At 33.7% G+C, this 20,426-nt stretch overlaps 1 protein-coding gene across 3 annotated transcripts in view; it reads left to right on the forward strand.

Annotated features, from left to right (window-relative positions):
• LOC123541432 (uncharacterized) overlaps nucleotides 1–6,269 on the forward strand; it is a 52,904-nt gene extending 46,635 nt beyond the window's left edge. For all 3 annotated transcript variants that reach the window (XM_045326898.2, XM_045326899.2, XM_045326900.2), the window contains exon 2: nucleotides 815–6,269. In XM_045326898.2, coding sequence (XP_045182833.2) covers nucleotides 844–2,709 — 1,866 coding nt within the window. In that variant the 5' untranslated portion in view covers nucleotides 815–843 and the 3' untranslated portion in view covers nucleotides 2,710–6,269. The remainder of the gene's footprint in view (nucleotides 1–814) is intronic.
• The last annotated feature ends 14,157 nt before the right edge of the window (nucleotides 6,270–20,426 follow it).

A 20,426-nucleotide genomic window follows, 5' to 3' on the forward strand; every position in this document is an offset into this window, starting at 1 on the left:
TTTTTTCTTTTTTTTTTAAAGGAAACTTGTTGCTCAATTCATCCTTAATATCTGTTACCTTTTCTTCACTTTAGATATTAGAAATGTGCTGGTATCGTACATCTTCTTTTAGAATTTCTTGGTTGCATATAGAAACGTTAAAAGCGTTTTATTATTATTTCGACTGGAGTGGAATTTACCCTCCCAAATGATTTTGATCAAGTATTTTTAATCGACAAGTTCAGCTTTTTTGGCCATTAAACAAAAAACAAAACAAAACAAAAAAACAACACAGTCATATCATTTTATTAGCAAAATGTTATCATTTTTTATTTCCTATTAACATAGAACGACCAGTTTGTATATTATTTAGTAAAGCTTCTACAATCAAACCACAAAATATGACCTGTTGTATGAATATATAAAAGAAATAATTCAAAAACTATTAATGATTTGGTGGATCAAACAGTATTAATGCTTACTAGAATTGTATGTTATCAATATCGGGTTGCACCTATACTTGACTTTTGTATCAACATCATTGTGGGTAGCTTTTTTGTCCGACAGGTTGACAGTCAAAATGCTATCTGCATCTTATTTTGTACTAGACTCGATATCCTTCTTTTTCTGTCAAAAATATTGTATGCGTTAAGTCCCATGTGAGTATGTTGCAATGACGCATATTACATTAACACGAAGATAGAATTTCATCTCACTGAAATACGTGTTACCAATTCACAGCGTGTCTAGAAGTGGGACATGTTTGATTTAATTACATTCCATGATTTCATGTCATTGATAATCGATGTAATCCATCAAAATATTTCTGTTTCAGATGAGGAATGTGTTCTCCTGAGACCAACCATGTCTGAGGCAATTTACCAATCAAGTGCACCGACCGGCGTGGAAATAACTTTGGAAGACGTCAATTCTCAAGAGGTTACATCTCTTTACCCATTACTATTTTTCTACACCACGATTCTTATCGTAGGAGTTCTTGGAAATGCCCTGGTTCTGCTGGTGTATTCACTTAGGTATCGGCGCTCTCCAGCAAGAGTTTATATTGTATTCTTAGCGGCAATCGACTTTTCAATGTGTTTGTTTGGTCTCCCCTACCATCTGATAGACATGACACATCCATATACGTATACGAATGCGTCTGCTTGCAAGACTCTTACATTTATCATCGTTACATTATTTTATATGTCAGTATTTGGTCTGATAGTGATTGCAGTGGACAGGTACTTGAAAATTTGCAGACCCCTAGGAAAGGTGCAGATATCATACTTTGGAAAGAGAAGAGCATGCGGTGCGGCCATCTTTGCTGCAGTTTTATTATCGTGGCCAAATATTGTGTTATATGGCCCTAGTGAAATGGAAAGTCCTATTGGTAATATCACAGGTCACGCATGTTTCTTTGAAACGTCATACCTGGAAACTAATTACCCATTTATATATACAATGTCAACACTGTTTGTATGTATAGGATCAACTATTTTCCTAGTCGTTTCGTATTCATTGATAGTTCGTACGATTTGCACACGCTATAAATGCAACAGACTAAAACTAACGGGCAAATCAGCATTTGATGAAACTACTTTAACAGAGGAGGTTTGTTTCGGAAACGGTGAGCCGAGACAAAAAATAAGATACAATCTTAACGGGCAAAACCATTCCAAATCCACAGAAGATTTATATCATTATAAGACAAATAGCTCTAAATGTTCTAGCGTTAATAAATCCCACTCAGATATTCAAAGTCTGAATAGATATGAAGAGCGGTTTGTAATGCTGAACTCAAATGGGTCACTTACTTTTGTTGGTGAAGGGAAGAATTCCGCTTCCAGTCTGCAAAAGAGCAAAATGGAGCTAAAGAAACTGGACGATACTACCCAACCGTTGTTGAGTATAGCAGCTGAAACGTCTTTTAGTGTAAATAAGTTTACACCGAAATACGACATAGCAAGCAGTTCAGTAGAAAGCAGAACAAATGACAGTGACTTATTTAAGCGAGGAAATAAACAGTTCAGTGACCAAAACGTTTTAAGTTCAAATTTACACGAAGGGTCCATAAAGTCATTGTATGATCCTCGTTGTCAACTAACAGAACCTTTACATAAATGTACGGAACTTTCATCTATGCCGTCAGTTGACTTGATTGGACTTCGAAAGAGCGGTAGATACAGTTTACAAGTTCCAAGCGCAGTGACACCTTTTAGTAAGAAAATATCATTTAGAAGAACATCTGACCTAACGGGAGCTAATTATAATAAAATTATTCAGAACTGGAAACACTGTTCCGCTGTTGCCCTTAAAAATAATCTCAACCAAGATGAAGGTCTCCGTATACATACCAGCTCCCATAGCATCAGTAATATATCGTCACAAGGTACTTTGAAAGTAAAGAAAGTGGTATCTAGGCAACACTCAAAGATAACAAAAATCATGCTGACGATAACCATAATTTTTATTCTAAGCTATTCTCCTGCTCTTGTTGTCACAATATGGACGGCTGTACAGCCTGAATTCTGGGATATTTTAAACGGACGAGAAACAATAATCTGTGAATTCTTCTTGCGATTTTATCTTGTTAACAACGTTTGCAATCCCTTTATATACGGATTTTGGGATAAACGATTTAAACGAGAAGTTGTTTATACACTTAGGAAAATTATGTTATCTCTTGCTGACAAATGGTCTTGTTGTTTTCAAAAGAAAACAGGAATTTGATAAAAGGCTTAACATTTATATTCACTTTGTGAATTGTATCATAATAAAATGTTTATTTTTGTACTTTTGACGTTATAGGTGAAATGATAACAGGAGATCTATCTCCGCGAAGTTGTATGCGGAATCTGACGACATTTGCAACAAAACACATACAGAATGACGTCGTAAAATATGTTTCAAAGTCGGCAATCAATATGTCAAAGAAACAATGAATTATAAATGTATACCTTTAACTTTTTAAAAGGTAAATATCAAAAATTGAGACGACACAACAAGCTTTTGCTTACTGGATCTAGGAAAGTATAAACATTCAATTAAAGAAGTGGATGATATTCATTGTGCAGTAGGACATATGTAATCCACATTTATCATTCAGGAATCCCGATTCATGGATTTGCAAGACTTTATATTTAATATTTGGTAAATGCACAAAAATATATTTTTTTTATATTTAATATTTGGTAAATGCACAAAAAATAACTTTCAGTCCTTCAAAAAAAAATCAGTTTTGAAGTCTGATTGAAGGGCATTGGTTTATAACTAGACACATTTACATCGCGTAATCCAAACATGGTCTGTGATTGTAGATTTTGATTTGTTTTATTATTCACGCCAGCCGAAGACAAACATCATAGAAAGCCGAGGGATAAACCGTAAAAGCGTGCGAAAAAAAGGCGCATGCTTATGTTTTTATCGCTATAGGCTGAGTCAGTGTTTCTGAAAATTATAAAAGGCTCCAAGAATAATCCCTTTCAAACATTTTTTTTCAGAGTTCCTTTGGTGAGTTACAATGAACATTTTTATCGCAATTTCACTCAACAACAAATTCCACGTAATAGGTTTACATTTTAATTATATATCATTCTCTATATTGATACGGGAAAAAATAAAGGAACATATTCTTTACCTAGTTTTGTGCCGATAAACCAGTCTGAATGATAGCTTCGGAACCATGGAATAAGCTGAGTTGGACAAAATTAAAAAAAAAAAATAAAAAGATTCGGAAAAACATGTTCGTTACTTTGTACGAAGGTCAGCGGATCATAAAGTGAGATTATTTTGGATACATCGAAATACAGTGATACAGTTTGCTACCTATCAAATTTATTTTACCCAAAACGCTCGCAACACATTTTGCGTAAATAGAAGTAAATTAAACAAACACAAGTTCTAATAAAAATAAAGAAGGAGCTTAAGTGAACGCCTTGCTTACATAAAAAAATTCTTTAAGACGTATCAGGTATATTGTGATGAAAAGTGTCGGTTCTTGCAAAAGTTATAGAAATAAACATACATGATTTGTGAAAAGGAAACTATCCGGAAGACCTAAAACACACTTACATTAATACTGCTTTTTTACGAGTTTGCAAAAACAGTAAAGTCGATACACATGTTAATTTCAAAATATCTATACATATCACAGTTCATTGTTTAGCGGAGAAAGGAATAAAATGAAAGCGATTTTTTAGAGAATTTTATGCATTCGCCCTCTAGTGTTTCAAGAAGTTTCGTAACCCCTCTCATAGTAGTGGAATTGCACATGTCATTTTAATGAATTGACATGATTTACATCTTCATTCGGTTTGCAATAGAGACTGTTTTTCATATATTGGAAATATCAAAGAAGCAAGTATTTTTTATATTAATTTATGTTGTTAATTTACATCGAGACTGACTCTATGTTATTTCATTTACTCTGTTTGTATGTCAGCTCGCACGTATGCCTTCTACAAACTGAATTGAACAGTTCAAAAATATTTACATGGAATCATTTTATTGATTATTTAATCAACCCGTTCGTCAGTACAAAAGGTAGATAAGAGTACCATAGATGTTGTGAAACTGGTTTAATGATAAGGAGAGCCCTCAACAAAAATGTTGAAGATTTTATGGCAGTTGAAATGACAAACGCCCCTTCCGACAGGCTTTTGTTATTGCAGTGTGATAGCTTTGTTAAGTTGTGTTACCAGTCATCACCTGATATTAACCGATTACACTAAACTTATATATCTGTAATGTTCTGACCCTTTGTCATGTACATTTTCCATTTCAAGTAAGAGCACATATTGAACACACCATTATTTTCACTATGGCTTATTTTGTGAAATTAAGAAACGGCTTTGATTCTAGAAAAAAATAGCCACAAAAAAAGTCCATAATTTACGGTTATCTTCACATTAAAGTACTTCATCTATGAAACTTTCAAGCAGAGCCTTTCAATAGTGTTTGAAGAGGTGGACACCTAAGATGTTTCTCTATATTCTTTATAGCAAAACTATCAACTGCGCTAAAAGTAGTCACAGCAAAAGTTTCTTCCTTTATGGTCATCTGCTCAGCAACCTTGTTCGTCTGTGAGAGTTTGAAGCAAATCAGGCTAATAGTGTGGGGTGGGAGGAGTTGGACATACAACAGTTGTCTCTATATTCTATATAGCAAAACTATCAAAGGGCCATAACTGCGGTATAAAATAGTCACATCAATAGTTTCTTCCTTTATGGTCATTTCCACATTGATCAAGCTTGTTAACCTGTGAACGTTTGAAGCAAATCAGGATAATAGTATTGGAGGCTTTGGACATATAAGCGTTTTCTCGATATTCTATATAACAAAACTATCAAGGGGCCATAACGGCGGTAAAAAAAAGTCGCAGCATAAGTTCCTTCTCTTAAGGTCATCTGCACATTAAGCTTTTCCTTCTGTGAAACTTCTGTGAAGCAATTCAGGCTAATAGTGTGGGAGGAGAAGTTGGACACACACGATTTCGGGACGTACGAACAGCAGCAAAGCTATATACCCCCACTTAAATGTGGAGGCATGAAAAGAATTGCTTTTCAATAATAAATACTAACACTATACATATATTCACAATTTGTTGCAAGTCTGTGTCATGCGCTGTAAATCATGTATGTGTGTGCGTAGTTTTTATTCCATGTTAATACCATTCCAATGAAGTTTGTCTTCGAGCATCTTTCTCGGATAATTTTCTATGAATAGTAATAGAAACGTCTTTGGAAACTGTCATTACTGTTAACATTAAGGTAATTTAAATGGCGAAGTGTGACAGTGTGCCTTAAATACCAAAAACGAAATGGCGTACGGTAACCTGAAGGTTCTGGCCTCGCAACGTTATTACGACAGAGCTCTATTGATAATCAGTACTGGCTTATCCAATTGTGTATTTTAAAGCAAACAAGCACTTCAAAGACTTCACAATGTTTCACATAGTTTCAATTAATAAATCATCGAACGGTAATTTTGATTTTGCTGCTTAGAAAACAATTTGGTGCTAATTTATGACCCATGTCTCCACATAGTGTCTGAGATATAAAATTGTATTTACAAAATACGTTTCTTTTACTCACGAGATATAGGCCGGTAAAACGTTTTGCTATCTAATAGAGTTGGTTACTGCAGTACTGCTTTCTCTGTTAATGTGACTCCGTTACTCACTGCAAAACGTATGCAATTGTCACTCTCCAGAAAAAGAAGCTTATTTTAGATAAAATCATATCAGCAAATTCAAGTGCTGAGTAAACTGTCTTAGAAGGAAACTAATGAAATAAAACGAGACCAAACGATATATTGCTGCATTTTTGTTTTGATTATGATTAGCTTTAATATATACTTTATTCAATAAATTAAAACGTTTTCAAAACGTTGGGTTTTTCAATTTTTTTCTGGAGTTGTTTTCTAACTGCATTTTGCACTGATATCAATTTAAAGTGAAACGCCTCCAAAATTTTACTGATGGCATGTTTGTGTGTTCAGTGATTGGAAAACGACAATATAATATTGTCTTAAAAAGTATAAATTACCTAAACCTAAAATCGATGTATTAGCAACAGCAAAAGTATGTGCCTGCTGTGAGACTGGGCTTCTAAAACATCGTTTATGAGAAATAACATGCTATACTGTCATAATCTGATGTAATCAATATGGAGTCATAAGATCATTAGCTTTCAATCCTGAATGTCATTATATCGGCCCATGTAGCTCATATATCACACTATGTGCCAATCTTAATGATACAAGAGATTATAAGCATCGACCGCGATACACGGTGTTTTATGCGTCAGTCTGTGAAAGATTTAATAATTTGTAAGACGTAAGAATACAAAAATAAATTTAGTCTACAGACGTACATTTAGTACAATCGGATTTTCTTATTTCGATTTACTATCACGTTTTTTCTCTGTGTTTAGAGCTTTCAACTAGGTAGTATTGCATGCAGTTGTATTTTTGTGCTGTCCGTCTAATTGTCAGTTTGTCTGTCACACCGTTTGTCGACATAACTACTTTAACAGCACAATGCAGATTTAGAACAAACTTCACTAAGCGATCAGTGCCAAGCATTGCTTTGTATTCTGTAAGTATATAGCGTTTTGATGATTTTCAGTGGAATAATGGCCCTTGATTCCTCAAATTTGATGATGTTTTAAGTAATTTATCGTACAATATATGGGGGATTTCCACCAAAAATTACAGGAGTGATCAATGTAAATCCTACGTGTGCTTAAGGTCGGCACCTTCAGGTTCAGTTTTTTTCAGTGGTCTAATGGCCCTTAATTTGTTGCAGTTTAGTTTGTCCTTGCGACTGATACGATACAACTGGAAGTACACTAAACTTCATGAAATGATCACGGCTAAGCTTAGTTTTGCATATCTTGTGCATATTCCGGTTCAGTATTTTTTCGCTCAGTTATGTAGGCATAGGAAATAGAGATCAATATAATTGCACCTTTACTAATCCTACCAGGTGTTCTGTATTACAAAATGACTATTGTGACATTTTGATCCAAGCAAAACTGTATTATCAGCACTATTATTTACCTACTGGTACTTCGTTTTATTATTGGCTTGTTAGAAGTTAATTTTTACCATATGTAAGTTGACAGAATCATAGGAACCATGTCTTGAGGGGTAAATAAAACACAAATGAATAAATCCTTAATGATTTTGTTGTGCAGAAAAGTATGATATTGTGTCTTAAACAGTTTTCATTTTCCACTCAATTGTGTAATTGCAAGGGAAGTAAACTAATAGCTCTCTACTTATAAGTACTAGCCCAAGGCAAGAGTTGTCATTCTTTGTGGATCACAACTTTAAATTAAAAATTAAAACTTCTGTTATTGATATTAACAAAACTATCATAAACTTCACATTTGTGAAATCATTTTTGGTTATTTCAAGGACTTGGAAATTAATTTCTAGACTTTATTTAATGTAATTCTATCACTGAAAATTTTAGGGCCTATCTCTAAGTTATGGCTCTTTATCTGATACATTTTATGATGGTTTGGCTTCTTCTCTTGCACCACGGGCAGATTTCCACCAAACCTTACAGGAGTTATTAGAATAAAGCATAGATAGCAATTTCATCGAGATGTTCCAGTTCACTGATTTTCAACGGATTATGGTCCTTGGTGTATCGTAACCTAAAGTGCATATCTACACTACTTGCTCTATACCATTGGACTGAATTTAACCAAACCTCACGAGAGATAAGTGTAAAGTGTGATTGTGCATATCATCAGCATGTCCCAGTTTATTGATTTTCAGCTGAGTTATGACCCTAGACTAAGTTCCATAATGTATGTCCTACATTCACTATATCACAGGTTTCAATTCTACGATAGCTCAAAGTCTGAAGTGATCATTCCCTACCCTAGTTGTGTACATTTTAGAAGGTTATAGTTCTGTGATTTTATGACCTTACGTTGCGGCATTTACATTGTTTGCGTGCTAGATAGTAACATATGCTTTTTCTTGAAAAGAATTCTCTAATTATACATAAATTGTATTCTTTTCCTCAAATCATTTCCTTTTCTTCCCCGCTCAGCTTCACCAGACAGTTACGTCAGGTAATCTGATTAGAACCGCACTTCTCATAAATTATTCCTTTTCATTATTATGCCAATCATTGCAAAATTTGCAATATTAATTGATTGTTCTACTGTTTTGATTATCATAAATGATTAATGTCGATGCATATTATGTCCTTGGGCTGGAAAGTGTTGCTAATAATTATTGTTGTACAAATGTCTATTCGGGAAGTAAGCTGTGTGGCTTCTCAATGCAAATGGCTGCTTGATACATGTGGGCGTTAATACAAATGTTTTTTCGACGGTTTAAAAATGTGTATACGACTTCTACATTGTAAAAAGGGAAGATATGAAATAGAATCAACCACGTGGAAACATATGGCATGTATGTCCCGCCAGAAATAATCAACGACAGCTAAGAGAACTAAAGTAAAGAAAAAATTAGAAATATAACTAAAATTCTTATGTTGGTAAAAGATGTAACATCGTAGCCCGAGCAACATGTCAAATAACCTTCAGAAGGTTTTAAAGGACTAATCCACACATTTTTTGCGACAAGTTATTTCTCTCATAAATCCATAAAAAGTGAATACTCTAAAAATGGCTAGTAGTGCAAACTTATTGGCATACGATTTTGCAAGATATTCTCATAAATAACAAAATATTGACAGTGTGCAAAATGTGGTAAACCGTTGCAACGCTTTTCGAACAACGCAGAAAATTTACATTCTTTTTGAATTTTTACCTATATCTAACTTTTATTTTCACCCACTTTCCATTTTCCAGTATCATATATGTATTATATGCCAAACTTGGTTGAAATGAAAATGTTGAAAATTTTCACCCAAACTGTTGGCGAGTAGCTTTATTTCTATTACGTTTCATTCAAGTTTGACACGTTCACCATAATTCTTCAGCCAGGTTTTTATGAAGATACACCTTCATATCGTTTAGTGTCTCTACCGTCTAATCGCATGGACTTGAGAATTATCAAACATCACAAATGCAATTGCTATTAACAACATCAACTTCTTAAGCAAAACTATGACAGGGATGCAGTTTTAATTTTAATCGTTTAAGTAAGCTGAACTGTCTGGGTGCTTAAATATGTTTCTCCTCTTAAAATATGACATTTTACAGGACTTCATGTAGTGAGAAAGGGGGTTCAAAGTAAAAGCGAGAATCCGATTCATTATTAACAAGACAGATTCAAGCTATTAAAATTGATTTACAAAAAAGCAAAGAATCGTTTCGTCAATAAAACAATTGTCGTGACAACCGCTATCATGCGTTTACGGGTAAAACACCAAAAGTGAAAGCAAAATATTACCTAATAAAACTGCATAAAGTTTGTAACAAATATAATGTAGTTTCTAAACAACTCACTTTGTTAGTAACAGATATGACGCATATCAAAATAAAATAGCAAATCATTTTTCTTTGACTGTTATATCTAATAGTGTACATATATGTCGTATTTTTTCTACTTATTTTTTTGTGTTCTATTTTAAATATTCAAAGAATTATCTAAATGTTTTCTTCCGTGAATATTTTTACAGAAATGTAACATTTCAGTGCACTTGAGATAATGAAGAAAGGTTTCTGTTTTGAATGTAGAGCAATAAAATTAATATATAATTTAAGGAAAACTTAACAACGTAATAGAAGTAACGTTTACTAATTAATTCGGTTAGCGGGAAATACTTTGTTCTACATTCATATGCAATTAAACGTAACAACTGATAGTTTAATCAAACTAAAAGCGATCTTTGATGAGTTAAGGTTGCGTCGTTTTTTGAACTGTTAATTATACCTCTGTGAGGTTATACGTATTTAATGTTTATCTTAAATTACAGGAGCATGCTGCAACAGCTTCTAATTACCTAGCAGCTATTTATAGATTATATATATTTTTTTTCCGTTTTGTTTGTAATATTTTCTACCCGTCATGTTAACGCATACCTGAAATAAACAAGTAATAGTTTGCCTCCTGGTAAAATAGGTAAATTTCCAACAAGAAACAAAGCAATCTGGCCCCGTGTTCACAAAACGTTTTCAGTCTCAGCTGAGTTTGATAATGAAACTTTATGTGTAATTTATATCAAAATAGTATGCTTAAAACTTAATTTTAGGCTCAAAATTATTTTCAAGTGGCAATTCAGTATTGATGGTCCGTCTCAGATGGAATTTAACCTTGAAGTTTTAGTAAAATTGATAATAAAATATCAAACTCAAACTCAGCTGAGATCGAAAAATGTTTTGTGAACACGGGGCCTGGACTGCAGAGTATGCTCTGTGCTTACCTGTTATGTAATTATTCTCGTGAACTACTGCGGATACATCAACACAATATTGCTTCTGTTAGCACTTATTAGTAGATCAAACGTGGTTTAATGGTAAAGTTATAGCGCTTCTGAACATTCAACATTTTGAATTAACATCACATCAGAGCAGAACGGAACAAATTTTGCAGAACGGAACATAAACTTTATCTGTTTTTTAAACAATATGTTTCTTGCTCGTAACAGGTAAATAACAACATGCAATGTAAAAGTTATATTAAACAGTAAATCGAAGATAATCAAGGAAGATAAATACTATTCAAAAATGATATTTTGCACATAATTTATAAAATGTCCCTGCGTAATTTGAAAACACAGTGAAGATTTAATCAGAAGAGATCAGTTCAGTAAGTTTCAACATACAGTGTCTTAAAATATATCATATTGAACACAGTAAATTCACAGAAAGAATTGTTTACACATTTTTAACACATACGACCGAAAATGTCACAGATCAGACATGTGACATGTTTGTTTGACATTTTCTTTCACCATTACATACAAATGTACAAACGTTTTTCCTCTCTATCTCTATATACTTTTTTCTCACAGTCCGATTGTCGCTTATTTTATACATCTTTTATGTAGCGACTACATTTTCAAAACATATGCCGATGTATGACAGTACGAATTTTTTCTGCTGTCTACTAGTATATCGAACCTGTTTATCCAGAGTCAGTACTCCAATTAGCTATACTTCCATATATTTACCTTGTCGCAAATCACTATATGTTCAAGTTACCATTCTGTTGAATTATGCTCAGAACTATAGAATGTGAATGTTTATAAAAGGCTAACCAAGCTCATGTGAAATAATGATGTGTTATATTTCGGAGATTTGCCTTAGTTTTAAAAATGACCGTAGCATTATATTACTAATAAACTTACAAAAAACGTAACTTACACCCAAAATCTTTGATTAAAACAAAACTACATTCGTCACATTTTTTAATTAAATGTATTTGTTTGTTAACTCTCTGCTAATGACATTAATTGCTGCATATGTTTACTTTGATTTAATCAATAGTTAATGTCAAAGAATTTCTAATGGTTTTATCAATTGCATAAGTGCGTAAATCAATTAAACAGCATTTTATTTCATCGAGGATCGAACACTCATTCACTTAGTGTTAAGAAATCCATAGATGGATGCGACTATGCTATTCTGGGAACATTCCAGTAAATGTCGGGCTTAACAGCACAGTCTCAATATAATGCACTGCACATACAAACTGTCATGAATACTGTGCGTATTCCAGATTTTAAAAGGATAATTATGTTGATATAGGTTTGCGATGTCGTTTTCTTGAACGAACAGATTAATAATTTGCCCACATTGATTGTTTTAGTTTTTACTACAAAACGTTACTCTTGTCTACACATTCGTTCACTTGGTCTTGCGTAGTGTCCTGTCCTCTAGATTGCGGAATATGTGGACAATAATTCCTCATTGTAGGTGCCGAAGGGCAACATATTAAGTCTGGCTACTTTCTGGAATTGAATGGTTCACTATTATGTATATACAGGTTAATTGGTCTGTATTCCTTGACTATTATAAATAAGTACTAAGTTATGGTTAATGTTAATTTTTAGTGCATCTCTAAAATCAAATTTAGTTTACCCAAGCCCGTCACAATATGACAGCCGATTTAATTTAACTTTACTGTCTAATAATGACCACGACTTTTCAGATACAAAATATGAATCATTCCATTACATTTCGTCCCTTTTGTGATAATTATTTTTTTCAAGCTATCCCAAATGTTTTAAGCGAGAGAACGTTTGAGTTTGGTCTAATTTTACTTATGATTTCAAATGTGCCCTTGGCTTTTCAGCTAATACCGCAGTTATGCGCGTGTCACCTTGTCTATTACTGATGACTATTTGTACAAAGCTACTAGTATTTTGAATGTTTACCGGCGAACAATCGGTATCATCTCCTTTCTGTCACTGTGACTTCCACGTATGACCGTGACATTTAAGGTTACGGATGGATTTTGCGCTCGACAATTTGTCCCGAAATCGCAATCGTTCAAGGTACGATAGCTACACATTTGCGCATCGCTGTTGAGCTGTTGAAATTTTCGCAACGCAATCGCATCTTTGCTCTTTGCCATCGCACTTTCGTACAACACCATCGTATCATCGCACAGCACATCATATTTGCCTTTCGCTGTCGCACTGCCGAGCAACACGCATCTTTGCATAACGTTCTTCCATACTGCATGATCAAAGGTCATTATCGCTGCCTCGTCTTAAGTCAATGCATGCTACAGTAAGAACATCCATTCACCCTAAATTTTAATACAACACAAAAATAATTTTCTCTAAATTGACTACATCCCCAGCGATCGTTATTTTTTCTAAATCTTCGACAGATTCTGTCAGCAAAACCATGTAATCCGCATGTAAAGGTAAACAAGGGTAATATCATTCAGAATTAACACCACATTCTGTTCAAACCAGGAGAACAATCAATGGTGAATGTAGCTCACTCTGTTTTAAACCCGACCATTTGTCCCGAACGTAAACATTTTATGCCAAAAGGCATTTCAGTATATACTACCGAAGCAAAGTCTATATATATATAAGATGGAAGCGTTTATTGTTATTTAACATGTGATGTATTAAACAGTGAATCGAAGATATAGAGTCAGTTGTAGAAAGCCTATTCTGAAACGAAACTGGTCGTTAGAGATTACTTGATTTTCACACTAAATTGGAAAACGCTTTTTTGTGTATAGATATTAATATTTTCTTGAAATAATTGACCAAGATTTTACCTTTATAATCATATGCTTTGTTTTCGTTTCCTTTTTGTAGAAGGATGTGATAAAGTCACACATACAATATGAATGAATATGTTCGCTTTCAGCAATTAGAATGGCCACTACTTACCTGCTTTCTCCCTCTTATAGATTTTGTAATGTTTTTTTCTTCTTTTCAAATAAAGGAGATTATTACCCGCCCTACACCAGACGCCCCTTTGATACAGTGGAAGTAAAATATTGTGATCATGACTTTTAAATATGACATTGACCTTGAACATAATGGCATTGAATCAGCAATCTACATTTCGTCTTGATGAGGATAACAATTGATGCTAGTTCTTTCCAGTGGTTAAGAAGATATGGAACGAACACAAACTTGAGCTATTGAGTTTTGACTTCTTAGAGTTACCTTGACCTTAGATGTTGTGACCTGAGTTGTGTTGTCTATACGTTGCCTTGCTGAGGTTTACAAAGGTGAGGTTTTATGAAAATCAGTTCAGTGGTTAAGAAGATATGGAGCGGACGCAATTTGAAACTATCTTATATTGAACTCCATGTGTGATCTTGACCTTGGATCTAGTGATCTGGTTGTAAACTCTGATTAGGTTAATATATGACGCTAATTATATGAAAACTTTCCAAGCGAAATAAATATGGAGCGGACACGACGTTAAGCTATAAGATATTTTGCTTCAAACTGGACATTAACCTGAAGCCGGGTGACTTGAATTGTGAGCTCTTTAAGTTGTCTTGATGGGGTTAATATTTCGTGCTAGTTTTATAAAAATCTTCCAAGTGGTTTAGAAGATATAGAGCGGACACGAAGGAAAGCAATAAGATTCCAAGTGTGACCTACACACTGGTTTTTGGCCCTATGCACATTGTCTTAATAAGGTAAATTATTTGAATGAGTTTGGGTAACTAGTTTTATGAAAAATCTCTGTAAAAACGATGCGCCAACGTAAAATGCGAAATTTTGTCCCCATTTACTTTGTATCTTGGGGTAAAATAATAAAAGACTTTTTTTCCTCATAGACAAGAGCTTACAGCGGTTAATTAATTTGTTCACTCCTTTGACGTCTTAGATATTTGGTCTGTTTTCGTGTCGGCGATTATAAAATGTAGTTTTTGTGACCTTCATTTGTCAAGCTGTCGTATTGTAGTGTCCTTGCCCCGTCATCACGACAAATCGACATGATGGAATTCATCCGTCATATATAGCTGTTCATAATAAAATAAAAAAAAGAACAATTCATGGCTTGTCTAGAAATTGGACATAGTTGATTTACTTACATCCAATATCTTTTATTATTACTGATAATCGATGTAATCCATCAGATATTTTTGTTGTGGATGAAGGTTGTATTCTCCTGAGGCTGACAATGTCCTAGGCCATTTATCAATTAAGTGCGCATTCCAACGTGTCAATAACTTTTGTAGAGACCGGTTCTCAAGAGGCTACATCTCTTTACCCTCTACTACTTTTTACGCTGCTATTTTTACTCCCCCTGTTGTGAGATTGTGGGAGTATATGGTACACTCATGTGTCGCTAGTCAACCAAAGGGTATTGTTTATTCCTAGAAGGAATCGAGTTTTTAATCTGTCATACCATCTTATAGGCAAGACTTTTCAATATACGTATCTGCATCAGTGTGCCAGGTAGGATCGTTCCTGTTTTTTGTGTCAATATTTGGTCTTGTTGTGACTGAAATGGATATTCACTTACATACTGGCAGGTCCCTTGGACACCTGCAATGTTGTATTTCTGGAAGAAGAAAAGATTCAGACAATATATGCGACGTTGTTCTGTTATCCCAGCCAAATGTGGTTCTATGGTCTCAATTTAATAGAAGATAATGACGGTTTTATAACAACACATCTCCCGTGATTGCATAAGTATTTTCTTGTTGTTGTTTTTGTGTTTTACTTCGTTTTATTTCTATTTTGGTTTGTTTCTGTATAATGTCTGGTCTGGACAGTATTTACCTGTTTATACCTACTTTTTTCACCGATATCTGATCACGTAATTTTCTCATCGTTTTATTTCCAGTATGGTAAATAAAGTGCAATTTTATGAATATAACAGCGACATTCGGGAAAAATTTAGCGTACACTCTTTCTATAAATATATGTCCGGTTATATTCTGTTATATAATTCCTATTGAAATATCAAGAAATATTGATAATATTTTCATAGTATTTAGTGACTTCCGTATCATTTGAAATTGCATTAAACAGGGAGATAAATGATTCATTTGTCTTGCAAGTTTCTTGCATAAATCGCTACCCACCTACTGTACTTTTATCCAGTAAGAAAACCCCGCAAAGAGACATTCAGACAAAAGAAAATATGTCGAATGCGAGTTGTGCGTTACTCGTACAAAATAATCAAAATACACTTTAAGGTTTAATATGTTCTTTGATGCTCTGTCATTATTTCAAAACTAATATTGTATTTTCGCTGCACGAAAAAAGGTAATGTTGTTGTCGGTGCTGTTTCTAAATGTTACATATAACGTGTTCAACAAATTCAGGGCAATATGAAAATAAGCAGAAATTTAAATTTTCGTCATTTACATGTTTTTTTTTTTTTTTTTTTGTTTTTTGTTTTTTTTTTTGTTTTTTTTTTTTGTTTTGTTTTCTTTAAATTTTCATCAGATGTTAAGAAAAGTAATGAAAGGCCTGTTTTTTTTTATACCATTCGACGAAAAGATAAACCATATTCATACAGTCAACTTGAACATTGTGTGATAGATGTGTGCTGTCAATTACGGCAGAAAATTTCATTCAGGTTGCGGATTTGATTGATGGTCTAATGTTTCAATTTATTTTACTTATCATGTTTCTTAATATATTTCCTGCTTTTCTATTTCTTACCACTCTCTTCCATACTTTGCGACAATACTTGCACCATCACCTTAAACAATTTCAAATAAAGAGTTTTGAAAGGACTGTTGAAAAAAGATGTAAAAATTATTCACTCAGATATTATGCAACTGAAGTGGTGCTATAAAATAAACAAAATTTGATCATTCATATTGATTAAAAAAGGGTTGTAGACCATGTTGGAAAAAAGTACGATATTTTAGAAAGAATTAGAAAAATGTGACAACAGTAGTATCGCATGTCACCGAACAAAACAAACTCCCAGGCCTTAAATCAGGATCCGTCTAAAACAATATTTGTGAATAAGACCATACGGATTGATAGTTATACATACTAATATGATGTTTAAAGGCAAACTTCAATTATATAAAGACAGATTCCAACACCTTAAATTAAATTAACATTGATAAAATCTAGGTCTTTTAAAATTTTTTGGGTGTTTGTATAAGATAAATATGTTTATGCATGTACTTAGACAAAGCATTTATTGTAGCTAATGCGAATTCCCATGAGTCTGATGACCTAGAGGACGCTGCATTCAAGAGTCATGCGTCACATTGTTATATGAAAAAGATTCTGAGCCTTCTCCAGAGATGCCAATGAAAATTATGCTGTGTGATGTTTGTTGTTCCAACGGCCGGCGTGGGTTGACGATTCAAAGACCTATTTGATTTTGAATGTAAGCAACACTGGATCAATATGAAAGAAAGAGAAATATAAGAAAGGTGAGTTATAAGCTTGATATATATATACGTTGGACGATATAAAATACGTGCACCGGCCTTCGACATCAGTACACTCTAATCGCCTAAATACATATTACATAACACCTCAGCAATACATGACTATAGGGGACACGAGAGGTGTTGTAAATTTCATTACCCTTCTTGAATACCCCGCCCGCTTAGCTCAGCAGGTAAGAGCGTTGGTCTACGGATCGCGGGGTCGCGAGTCCGATCCTCGGGCGGGGCGTATGTTCTCCGTGACTATTTGATAAACGACATTGTGTCTGAAATCATTAGTCCTCCACTTCTGATAATTCATGTGGGGAAGTTGGCAGTTACTTGCGGAGAACAGGTTTGTACTGGTACAGAACCCAGGAACACTGGTTAGGTTAACTGCCCACCGTTACATGACTGAAATACTGTTGAAAAACGGCGTTAAACCCAAAACAAACAAAACCTTCTTGAATAGACTCGGTCAAACTGAGTCTGCTATTAGTTGCTATATGTTTCAAACGGATATTCTTATAGCTTTTAAGACGAGAGGTTAATATTACTTGAAATTATACATTGCTTTAGTAATCTCATGTTAAGGGTCAACATATTGAAATTCCTACAACAGAGAAGTGAACGGGGTAAGTTATAACGTAAAAGCTCTAAGCTTATTAAGTTTATAGCGGATATTACATGAGTGTTTTGTTTTCATATTGTAACTATTGAACGAGTTGAATAAAATGATAAAATACGAGGCTGTACCGAGCATGTTTTCAATCTCATTAAAAAGTGGAATAAATTCAATGTGGAAAGACACACAATTGTAATATTCCATTTATCACATGTAAGCTTTTCCTGTTGAAACACCAAACTTTCTTCTTTCTTTACCTGTTATAGACCAAGTAAATTCGACCAGCGTCTTCTATAAATAAACGACATTAACGTCAGAACTTTATTACACTAGTGTATTATCAAATTTATTGTAAAGGCTTTTTTTTTCACTCCCATGACGTCAAACATGTGATAAAAATCAATAGTATCTGTCAAAGAAGTACGAAAAGCAGTACTTACAATCCTTACGAGAGTTACAAGCAGATAGTGACAGTCGCTCATTACTGACATTATTTTAAAAAATGTCACAAATTAAAAAAAAAGATACTTCATCAATTATTGATTTACTTCATTGCTGTTGTCTCATGATTAGTAAGAACACGTTAAGGATGTTATCTGATGAATTCAAGTGGTATGTAAACATTCTACCAAGGAAACTAATGAAAAGAACGGGATACCTTATCTTGATATAAAAAATGTCATTCGATTTTATCAATGTATGAACAATTAGATGGCCATTAATTTCTGTAATCGGTCACCACATTTTATGCATTCAATTATCAGATTATCGTGTTGTCAACAATGGACCGATTTATCCTCATTCCCGAAAAAAAGCGAGTAACAGATTTCAAGCGATTTCGCTTTACCCTTTTCTAATAAGGAAAATTAAATGCTATTTTTTAATGTAGTAAGCTACTAAAATATAAAAATGAAGACAGAAGAGAAAACCATCAAAGTCTGCATTTAAAGTTTTGTTGAATTTTGCGATTATTTCAATGAATTTTTTGCTAATCATGTTTTGATTGATCATATCTGTTTCTAAAAAATATTTATCACTTGCGCCTATTTCTCGGCTATCTAAATTATTGGGTTGACATTTAATATATGAAACAAATTTTAGCAAATAGTGAAATTTAGTCATATGAGCATTGATTCATTTAGGACCCAAATCATGAAAATTATAACCAAGAGTAACTATAGGAGTACACTGTACAAAATATTTTTTAGAAACCTGTTTAACCTTTGCCCTGCTAAATTCCTACAATGGACTTATCATTTGGCAGTACCATTTATTATTTGAAGGGGTGTTCAATGAAATTTACTTACTGAATAGCGAAGATTAGCTGATCGTGGTCTGCACTGGTTGCAAAGGCTAAACCACTTGCCAGCAGCAGGCTAAAGGTTAAACTAGGTTCTAACTTAAGACAAATCATAATACTTGGTGATGTCTGACCACGATTTATGATTAAATTAGATATAGAGTGGTTGTACGTGTACTCGTACGTGTAAACAATTTTATATTACTACAATTACTACTTCTACTACCACTATTACTACTACTACTACTACTACTACTACTACTACTACTACTACTATTTAGCTTGTGAAGACAGGTGTCAACATGCATTGGTCTCTCTTAAGAGAAGTGCGATATTCGATAGACTGAAACTCAACTGACTGATGGTATTTATTTTATACAGAGAAATGTGAAGTGGTTTTAGAATCAAGCGAATGAGTTTTAAAGCCATCAAAAACTCGTAGATATATTTTTTTCGATTTGCATGATAATGCTTCACAACCCATAGTGTTTTAAATTCTTTGTTCTGCCAGACAGGCGAAAGCAAACACGAATGAGTTTCCAGTTCAATATCATAGATTAAACAGAGTAAATCATGTGATAACGATTTTTAAGTGAACAATCTTGTGCACTACGTGGCATCATTGTTGTTAAAGTCCAAAGATATCTTTTACCAAGATGTCATGCATATATTATATATACAAACTGAAGTGGATAAGTACACTGAAAATCTTTGAAAACGCGCAATTAACATCAGTTTGATTTACCCCATTCTAAAGCTTGGCGTTATAAATTACACTTCCATAAAGAAGAAACGTAAACTCACGCTTGTGCATTCATCAAAATACATCCATGGTGAAACTAAAAGTCAGCAAATTACACAAAATTAACTGGCTTTCATCTGATATGCGGAGCAGATCATCAGAACTCAATAGCCAAAATATCTTTTCTTGTAAGCCTTTATGCCTGTTGAACAGTATCTGGATCGGTGCAGCCTAAATGCATACATACAGAATTATTGTGCTATCAGTTTTGATAACCATAGGCTGGGATGCTGGATTATTTCAACCAAACCGTATTGCACCGGATTCGACATATAAATTATTAAACAAAATCAGCCCTTTGGACACTGAAAAAAGTTTGCCCATGTCTTCTTTTCTTTTGAAAACAAAAACTCCGCCGTTTCAAAAATCAATCTCTATTACTTGAAAAGTGTTTCTTTTTCCTGTCGTGTAGTTGTGAGATAAGATATTTTCATAAGATGTACCTC

The sequence above is a fragment of the Mercenaria mercenaria genome, chromosome 16, assembly GCF_021730395.1.
Source record: "Mercenaria mercenaria strain notata chromosome 16, MADL_Memer_1, whole genome shotgun sequence".
Taxonomy (NCBI): Eukaryota; Metazoa; Mollusca; class Bivalvia; order Venerida; family Veneridae; genus Mercenaria; species Mercenaria mercenaria.